General features: G+C 45.0%; 1 protein-coding gene across 2 annotated transcripts; it reads left to right on the top strand.

Annotated features, from left to right (window-relative positions):
• Positions 1-5,035: 5,035 nt before the first annotated feature.
• LOC117839728 (TATA-box-binding protein 2) lies at positions 5,036-9,283 on the top strand. Of its 2 annotated transcripts, XM_034720135.2 has the most exons (9): positions 5,036-5,354; positions 6,302-6,389; positions 6,906-6,977; positions 7,537-7,587; positions 7,676-7,720; positions 7,809-7,901; positions 8,001-8,102; positions 8,181-8,254; positions 8,787-9,283. In XM_034720135.2, coding segments are annotated over exons 1-9 (603 nt in total). In that variant the 5' UTR covers positions 5,036-5,277; the 3' UTR covers positions 8,788-9,283. The 2 variants fall into 2 exon arrangements, with proteins under 2 accessions (XP_034576026.1, XP_034576027.1); XM_034720136.2 differs by lacking the exon at positions 6,906-6,977.
• The last annotated feature ends 1,195 nt before the right edge of the window (positions 9,284-10,478 follow it).

The raw sequence follows: 10,478 nt of genomic DNA, 5'->3' as shown, positions 1-10,478 counted from the left end.
GACGCGAGCTGCTGGGCTAGGGAGTGGGGACCCACAGCCCACGTGCATGGTGGACGGTGCTGCGCACGCGTGGAACACGGCGCTGGGCGCTGCCCGCTCGCTGCTGTGTTGTGCGTGTTTTTTTCTTTTACATTGTTCAATTCAAATTTTTTTCATACTATTTGTGTACTCAAGTAAATACGGTTTATGTGTATAAGATATGTGCACAAGTTGTTTTAACAACACTTACGTAACAATTTATGGCAAATATTATGTGTGTAAGTTGTATATATCACACATAAGTTGTTGTCTTATGTGTATAAATCATGTGTATAAGTTACAACTTTCAAAATCAAAATTTGAAGTTATCCTTTTAGAAATTGTGCATAAAAGTTGTATACATAAGTTTTGCATGCCATTAAAGTTGTGCTAGAAAATTGTTACATAAAAGATTATGCGTTGTAGCTATATGTATAAGTTATAATATTCCAAAAATGTTCCAAAATGGAAAGTTCGGAGTCTGTCGACCGCAACGCGGAGTCCGACGGCGACTCCAGCTTCAACTCCGACTTGAAGTTTAACAATGACTCTGAGTTCGACTACAACTCGAAAGTTCGACTACATCGCGAGCCCCCCGACAACTACAGGCGGCTCGCCGATGATTTCTTCGACTATGTCGCGGGCACGCCGACGACCACAGTCGACTTGCCGACGACTCCGTTGACTACGGGCAGCTCGTCGACGACTTCAACTACGTTGCGAGCTCGCCGACGACTACGGGCGGCTCGGCAATGACTTCGACTACTCTCCTCGACTACTTCGCTCGGCAACACACTGATGACTACTTCGTCATGACGCTCGCCGACGACTTCTCCGAGTATGTCGCGGCGCTCGCCGACTACTACGGGCGGCTTGCCGGCTTGCCGACGACTACTCCGACCACATCGCGACGCTCGCTGACGACTACTACTCGTCTCGACTACAAGGCTAGTCGAGGGCGGACTACTCCAACTCCTCGTCTCGACTAAAAAATTAGTCGGGACAAACTTCACATCGTCGACAACTAGTCAGAATCTCCTCCGACTAGTCGACTTCGTCAACAACCCTTACGGCTTCATCAACGACCGTCACGGCTTCGTCAAACAACCATCCACGAATCAAGCTAAGTCACTTTTCTAAATTATTTTGCGGCTTACTTTCCACTTGCGCACAACACGCGCTCTACTCGCTGGAAACTCTCGCGCACAACACGCGCTCTATTCGCCGGAGGGCAGCAAACTCTTTCGCGCTACCGCGCTCTCTTTTTATCGCAACAGCAACTATTCCTTTTTGTCTTCTCTTAAGGTCACTACTCTTCTCGAGCAGAACACGCCTTAACTCGTGAAAGCCTCAAGCGCATCTGTCACGCCTAAGCCCATACGCGTATACGAGACAAAGGTCTCACACACGCAGTGGCAACGGCTACCCGGAGACTGAGAGTCCAAGCGTAACAGGCTAACTACTCGGGAAGAGTATGACTGAAACAAGAGCTTGACTCGCAACTTCATATTGATCACTGAATAAATTTCAGCAGTTTCAAAATCCTACAAATATGCTACATAATGTACGCATCTTTTCTTTCAAGTCAAGCTTTGGCGACGACGCTCGTCGCGACACCAAGCGTGCCTCCAGAGGCACAGACTAGTTCCCGAACTCGGGGGCTAAGCACCAATCACTACTCAAAAAATCTCCAGTGGCTCAGCTAGCTCCCAAGCTCAGGGGCTGAACGCTGCAAAGCTACTCGACGTGGCTCCTACGATTCACCTAGCGCATAAGCTCAGGGGCTGGACGCCGCAAGACTACTTGGATGATGACTTCCATGAAGATTCAAGACCCTCGGGTTGATTATTCAATCAATCCAAGGCTCGGGGGCTAATAAGCTACACCCAACAATCAATTTTTTCAAGTCGAAAGAGGAAGATTCAAGATTTTGACCCTCAGCCTGATTCTGCGATTCAACCTAAGGCTCGGGGGCTACTCCATATGGAGTGCGACTTTCGCCGCCCTCCATACATGAAGACTACAATATCATGTTGATCAAGACTTTGAGCACACCATAGCCTCATGGCAGCTTTGAGAAGCATTGAAAGATTCAGCCTGATAAAGTACTCGAAGATCACCGAGACTACTCGGCAAATATCTCAAGAGTACTCGAAGACTGCTGCATTCGACTATGAAGCGCTCGGGGGCTTGTCGGGGATACATCCCCAATACCCGCAAGGAAGGAAAAAGTCAAACTCCTACTAGGATTCCTCTGTAATCCTATCAGGACTCATCCCGTGTAATCTTACTAGGACTCATCCCGTGTAATCCTACTAGAACTCCTCCTTGTAATCCGACTAGTACTATGCCCCCTGGAGTATATAAAGGAGGGCAGGGGTACCTAGCTCGGCAGGTCACACCTCAACACCCAAGCGCAAGGGCGCAGTATACAAACACCCCTAAACAGGACGTAGGGTATTACGCTACTCTGGCGGTCCGAACCTGTCTAAACCCGTGTCTCGTGTCCTCGCTTTTACCTTCAAGTTCCAGGTCCGGCGATCCCCTGCTACACATTCTGCTACCTCGGGTACTCCTGGGTAGACGGCCGGTATAAAACATCGACACCCACCGACCAGGATACTGGCTGGTCCTGATAAGTGGGCCCGTCCGACCAGAACGTGCGGGCTAAGAACACGAAGATACTTCGAGTACAAGTCAAGGAGACCGGGCGATTCGAATCAGCTCGGATATTGCGGGATACGTATTGTAATCCGACTTAGATCAACTATCATGTAACAACCGAGTAGATTAGATTCAAACCGACTTGTAATTCTAGGTCGTCAGCCTATACAAGGCGGCCAAGGGAGCCTCCCGAGAGCATCCAATCTAATCGATAAACAATGCACCAGCGCAAAGCAATACAAGCCACCAGAATACAGGACGTAGGGTATTACTCTCCGGAGGTCCGAACCTGTCTATATCCTCGTGTTCTCGTGATTACCTTCGAGTTATTGGACTCACGATCCTCTCTACCTACAAATCAACCACTTGGGTAAGCAGCTGGTGGACTGCCGGGCTACTGCATCCGACACGCCCCGGTAGGGATGAAAACGTCTATCCGTTTTTCTATATTTCTCCCGTATTTTGAGCTATATGGAAAAACGAGACGGTAAGGTCCAGTAATGGGAATGGAGTACTGGGAGCGGGACGGGATATGGTTGAGGGGATATCCTGCCTGTATCTGCGGGATCCCATTTTCCGTCGAGATGATCCCATATTATCCCGTTTTATATGTATCCGGGATAGGCCCAAATCGTTAGAACCCCAACGGCCCAACCACTCCATGAGGCCCAAGATGCGAAGACCCACGGATATTCTCACTTTCTAACCCTTTTCAACTCGCCTCTCTTTATCAAAAAAAGAAAAAAAAAACTCGCCTCTCGCACGCAGTCAGGGGTGCCGCGCGCGCCGCCTGCGGTCTGCCGGTGCTGCCCCAACGTGTCGCCGGCCATCGCTTCTGCCCAGCCGGAGCCCCAAGCCCCCACACCCAATCAACCTTAGCCGGGCTCTCCTCTCTCCTCAGCCCCAAATCGCTGGCCGCAGCACGCCCGGACTCTCCTCAGTCCTTGACCCTCAAATCGCTTGTGCACGAGGATGAGGATCAAGCTTGGACGCACCGCCTCCCCCAAGTATTATTGAGTGATTTGTTTTCCAATTGTTCCTGATATTATGTTGTTCTCAAATTTTCCTTGGGTTAGTCGTGGTCCATTGATCTTGGCATCTTGTGATAATTTTGATACTGCTATTGCTAGCTTGCTACTGGATGCTGTGTGCACACTGCAGGCATATTGCTTTTGCTTTCAGCATTGCGAGCGATTAGCCTGGGGTGGGCAGTAGTGCAGGTGTAATGTGTAGCAGTACTGCGCAATGTACTCCCTCCGTATAGGAAAATGAAGTTGTTTTGGATAGCGACACGGTCTCCAAAGCATTACTTTGACTCCTTATTTTTATAAAAATATTTATCGAAAAGTGATATATGTATACTTTTATGAAAGTATTTTTCAAGACAAATCTATTTATATGGCTTTCACATTTCCAAACTCAATAACTTAAAAGTTATTCATGATTTATGTTCCCAATGTTTGATTAAAACCTTGTCCAAAATGATTTCCTTTTCCTATACGGAGGGAGTACGAAATAGCAGACTATAGCGACGCTATAGCGGTTGATGCTAGCGGCCGCTACAACAGCATTGTACTTAATTAGCAGGCTATAGCGGCGCTATAGCGGTTGAGCACAGCTCTACGCTAAATCCCATAACACGCTATTTTATAAATTGGTACCGCGTTTACATGCATAGCCATGTCTGTTTCGGAATGTGCTATCCTGTTGTACGATCCCGGTTCCCAACTATTTTCGTTATATTTCTATTCGTATTTATTTGTTTTCCTATACCCGTGTATCCTAATTCCCGTCTGCTCCTGTTTCTGTTCTCAATGAAAAAATATGATACGGAACAAGGTCAAGAGGTTATCCCGCCCGTTCCCATCCATTTTTATTCCTGCGTCCCGATAAAACTGATAAATTACAATTTTGCATGACTTCAAAGTGCAGCGAGCCGTTCCCATCCATTTTCATTCCTACGTCCCGCTAAAACTGATAAATTACAATTTTGCATGACTTCAAGTGCAGCAAGCCAGCGACGAAATGCGAACGCGGAAGTAACCGGAAGTGACCACCAGAGCCAGCAGGTTCGTGCCTTAGAAATCCTCGAGTACCCATGCCCTTCCAACGCGCACAGACATCTACCCATTAACCGACACCTGGGCCCCACGCATATATCTGCCCCACAGGTCAGCGCACCTGATCAACCCAACACCAAGTGACCAAACCGCACCCAAGGCGACCGGCCACAGCCGGTCCAGCCGGTCCCCCTACAAAGGCCACGCGCTCCCCATTCACCGCCTGCTCCCCGTCCACCGATACAAGCCAACCCCCGCACGCATCCACCACCACCACCAACAGACCACCTCCCCCCCCCCCCCCCTTCTCACGCCGCCTCCGCTCTCTCCCTCCCTCCTCGCGAGATAGATAACCCTAGCTCCCCTCCCCTCTTCCTTCCCCTCCTCCAACCCCGCCACCGATCTCTATAAAAGACCCCGAATTTCGAAACCCCGCCTCGAAGCCGCGATCTGCGCGCTCCTTCCCGCCCATTTCGGCCCCGGATTTGGCCCCGGATCGGCGCGGGTTCCGCGGCGTCCCTTGCGCGCGATTCGGATGGCGGAGCCGGGGCTCGAGGGCAGCCAGCCGGTGGATCTGTCCAAGCACCCCTCCGGCATCGTCCCCACGCTCCAGTAAGTCCCGGATCTGGGCTCGTCTGGGGGTCGTGGTGGGGGGCGGGGGCGTTGCGGAGAGATCCCCCGTGCCGTACGTCTTCGCTCGCGCGGGGGGTGGGTGGGTGCTCGGGGGCCGCCGCCCAAGGCGGGGTCTTGACTGTGTGGGTGGTGGCGTGGTTGGGTTGGGTTGTGTCGTGGTTTTGTTCAGCTTGCGGGTGCTTGGAGCATCGAAATGGGCTAATATTGGCTTATATAATTGGGGTTTTGGTGGTAATTATTTATTAATGCTTTCACATAACTGAGAATCTGCGAAGAACGGGCCGGAGCCAAACTGCAGCGCAGATCTTTTTTCTGCTTTAAGCTTGTGTTCTTTTGTAATAGACTAATAGTCGCAGCAGGCAAAACTGCTTCTTGACAACATTTCCATTCCATGTTTTGACTGGTTCATGCACAAATGGTCTGATATGATACGGGTTGAGCCTTCTGAATTGTGATTGGATATCTCACTTCAGGGAACGGGCTAAATGCATTGATGTGTGAGGCTGTGAGCTGATATTAAGTTATAAGGGGTCTTGGTGACGGTTTTTAGTTGAAGAATTATATCTGCCATATTGGCTTCTTGTGGGATTTAGGTACTATGGGCTTAATAGCGCCATATTGGCTCCTAAACTGACTTTGATTAATACAAAACATTTGTGATCCTGTATGTTATCATGCCAAATAATGTCATGTATGTGTTGACCAACTAAATTGACGAAAAGCATCCTGTATGTGCCCTACAGATCTGTACTAACTTATAGTAAGAACATCTTCATTAATCCATGAATATCTTGTTATGCATGCTGGTATGTATTGATTGTGGGTCAATCTCGTGTTGCTGCATTGTTTACAGAACAAATCCGCATCTTTTGCGGCAGTGCTTCGATCATGACCTGTTTGACGTATACTGTCATTTTTTATGACAGGAATATCGTATCAACAGTTAATTTGGATTGCAAGCTTGACCTCAAAGCAATAGCTTTGCAAGCACGCAATGCTGAGTATAACCCAAAGGTATAATGATTACCTCAAAGCAATGGCTTTGCACTGTATTTCCCAGTGATTTTTATCTATTACGTGATACTTTATCGAAGTGCAATGCTTTGTAACAATATTCAACCTTGTCTATGAGTGTAAATAGCTTTGTGCTAATGAATAATGGATGGCCTGGAATATGAGTGCATGGTTAATTTAGGACAAGATTCCCTTGCAAACAAATTCCAAACTTTTAGCTTATATATGACTTGCTTGCACTATAGACTTACAACGAATGCAGTATTCATTAGTTATCTTGTAAAAGCACTATGGGCTTGCAACGGATGCAGTATTTACTAGTTATATTGTAAAAGCTTTGACCTTTAAATTTAGTAAGAATTTGTCCTTTCCTCTCCACTGTATGTGCTGCACTTCAAATGGTATACTTTAGCAACTTCATTACTAAGTTTTTTTTTGTCAGTGATATGTTTTTCGTAATCTTTTCTCCCTGTTACTATATATATAACGTATGCTGACTTCTCTATTTGTAAACAGCGTTTTGCTGCAGTCATCATGAGAATAAGAGAACCCAAAACCACAGCACTGATATTTGCATCGGGTAAAATGGTATGGCACCAATGTCATATACTGTCAACTTTTCGAAAATGCACAAGCTTTTGGTGGCACAAAATTTTCCCTTGTACTAAATTTGTACACATCAAAATTCTTGTGCTAGTAGCACATAGCACCTGTTACATGAAATTTGATCTGATTCTTGACATCCTCTGTTGCCTTAGTGCTCTGTTGTCATTAGATGGAAAAAGTAGCAACCTTTGTGCTGTTAGTTTGTCCCAGTTTACCTTTCAATCATCAAGCATTGAAAAATAGTATTGTTACACTCTCTTACGTGTGAACGGTAATCTATTTTTCCTTATACAAGATGATATTTGGCTGTTGGTGTTGTTTTCTTTTCTTGATTGATATTTTCATTAGCGCAGACTTCCTTGGTTGTCATATTGGACACTAATTAAATGCAGTGATGCATTAATATTTTTCTTCCGGATGAACTAATTTTCTTAGCATGTATTTGTTAGAATTGCATTTTTTTCATATAGAACTACAATCTTTTATCCATTTATCATGCTTGCGTATCTGAATCTAGGAACCTTTAACTTTGTATCGCCAGGTCTGTACTGGAGCAAAGAGCGAACAACAATCTAAGCTTGCAGCAAGAAAGGTGCCATATGGCTTGCTACCATTTTATTTAAGTTGGGAACTAGTTTACCTAGAGGTTTCTGAATTCTGACACCAGTCTTCATTTCCAGTATGCTCGTATTATTCAGAAACTTGGCTTTCCAGCTAAGTTTAAGGTAACTATTTTCATACTTGTCTAAATTCACCTGTGCTTTGATCAGTTTCATTTCTTGTGACTGTTACAAAGTTCCTTTGCTATGCCAGGACTTCAAGATTCAGAATATCGTTGGCTCCTGTGACGTCAAGTTTCCAATTAGGCTTGAGGGACTTGCATATTCGCACGGTGCCTTCTCAAGTGTATGTGGAATGATTCTATTCTTCTTTTAGCATCACAGTAATTCTTTTGCACCTTTCTGGCCCCATTCTTTGATAATGAAATGTTGCACTTTGTTGCAGTATGAACCGGAACTGTTTCCTGGCCTGATCTATCGGATGAAACAACCAAAGATCGTTCTTTTGATTTTTGTTTCTGGCAAGATTGTTTTGACTGGCGCTAAGGTTAGCAGTCATTTCCTGTATATGCTTAATATCCCTCCATTCGCTTGTCTTTTTCCTTCATTTATACTTTGTTTACAGGTGAGAGAGGAGACGTACACTGCCTTCGAAAACATCTATCCTGTGTTGACAGAGTTCAGAAAAGTCCAGCAATGGTATGTAGTTCCTTTTTTCTATGTTTAATCTATTCTGTGCATGGTAGAAGACTTTTACCGGAACTGAGATTCTCTTGTTCTGTTTATAAAATGCTTGTAATTAGCAGGATAACTGCGGTTTACTATGTCTTGTACTCCTGTTAGGAACATGTGGGACTGGGTGCTGGGGATCATGTGTGTTATTTTTTGTTAGACTCAGTATAAAATGTTGGGATTTGGAAACATGTCCATTACTATGTGATCCAAACATTCTTGTCATGGTATGCTGGTTATTCGAATCAGATTATCAGAGGAAAGACTAGTGAGAAGCTGTGGGTACAGAAATCTTGTTGGTTCAACTGCCTTTATGTTTGATGTATAATTATGGAGTGGCTGAAATGTTTTTGATGTTTGATATCATTCCAATGATGCGTGCGCATAATATTCCATACCTGCCTGATGAGATCTTTCCTCTGTTATTTGGTAATTCATCACAATGCATGTAATACCATAATTTATCTTTAAAAAACTAATCTTTTCCTTGACTTTACAGATAACGTGAAGATTACATCCTCCTAATTACAAGCTTCCTTGAGGCTTTTCTGTTGTGGGACCATAAGTTTTAACTGTACATGAAAGTCTGGAGGAGCTCATAGCGCCTTGTAATTTATGTGATGTTCAGTATGTGTTGTGGTTGGGTGGGTTTGTACGGGAGCTGGTGGAAGACATGTCGAGTTTGTACGTTTGGGTAGGCCTTAGGGATCAGGTTACACCTTATCATGTGTCATTTGAGTAGTTCGTGTGAACTGCAGGGTACATGCACGGCACATGTGGCTGCAGCGTTAACTCAAGCACTAACAAGAGTAGAGAAATTTTGCCCTAGTTTGTCTTTGAGATACACGAGACATTTAAAGTCTTTTCTGAGTATCTTCAAGCGTGCTTTGCGAATTGCGATGATGAAAAGGCAGGCACTGTATGTAACGGGGCAATCCCTATGCAGTATGTACAATATACTGGAACTATGTGACAAGTTGCAAGTTATCTGTTGTATTTGTGATGCTTTAGCGTTTAGGGCTGTAGGATCATGAACCCTGCTGGCTAAACATTGTGTGGTGGAACCTGTGACAGCTAGCCATGCTAATTGGTCTTGTTCTGTGCTAGTGTGGTTGCTGATTGAGATGGAGTTTCTTGTGTTTCTGCTTTGAAATTTCGCAGCGTCTTAGGATTCAATGTATCCGTGTGGGAATGGCTGCAACTTTGTCTCCGACGAATGCTTGGTGCAACGAGTCGTTGCGTATCGCAGGAAAACTCAGTTTCGTGGCACGCTTCTATCATTGGTGTTCCTATTCGTGGTGCAGCCATGCCTGCCTCACTCGAAAACACTATTTGGGTCAAAGGAAATTAGTGATGCCAACTTGCGTTGCTTTTGATCAAGTTGTTTATTTTTGAAGAGCGTTTTGATCTTTGTGCTTGTGCATATCCACCAGTTACAGTGATCGATTGTCGGCAGGCATCAGCGGCTAACACTTGTGCGTGTGGCTCTAGCTGCTCATAGGGACCTTGCTATCTGCAAATGATTGAATGTTAGGCCTGTAGTTTGAAGTGGCCTTTTTATCCGATCCCTCTCGAACAAAACAAATATTAACAAAATAGGCTTGTCCCTGTGCCAAAAAGCTACTTTGAAAGTGTCGCGATCAGGCCGCAAATGATACAAGTTGGTGACGACGGGGACTTCCGTTGCTCGTCTGCTCCAGTTGCAGGGATGCTCAAACCCAACTCTCTGGTGCTTTCGTACCAAACAAGTTGCTATTGAGGTTCAACTTTTCAGTTGGAAAAAGGAAAAAAAAAAGACATTTCGGTTTCGGATGTGTTCCCAGCTCGGCACCTCTTCTGAGATCGACCAAGCAGCTGTAGCGAGAAACAGCTCTCCAGTGGTTGAAGTGGGAAACATAGGAGGGGCGATGCAAGGCGCACACGCATTTCACGATTCAAACTTATGTTTTTTTACTAATAATTTAGCTATCAATTCTTTATTTTTATAATGTAAATTTTATATGGTTGGATCTGTAATCAAATACACTGTTCAGTAATCATAAATTTATAACCATAACATAAATAATATAATATAAGATAAATGAATGGTCAAAGTGTAATTTGAAAGATCGTGTCAAATCACACCGTACCTTATAAACAAAAAAATAAGGGAGAGTATTTTGTAGAATAAATGCACCGGCTGTTCCTAAAC

The sequence above is a fragment of the Setaria viridis genome, chromosome 9 (genome assembly GCF_005286985.2).
Source record: "Setaria viridis chromosome 9, Setaria_viridis_v4.0, whole genome shotgun sequence".
In the NCBI taxonomy this organism is placed as follows: domain Eukaryota; kingdom Viridiplantae; phylum Streptophyta; class Magnoliopsida; order Poales; family Poaceae; genus Setaria; species Setaria viridis.
Note: the sequence above shows the minus strand (reverse complement) of the source record. Positions and strands in the feature narration are given on the sequence as shown.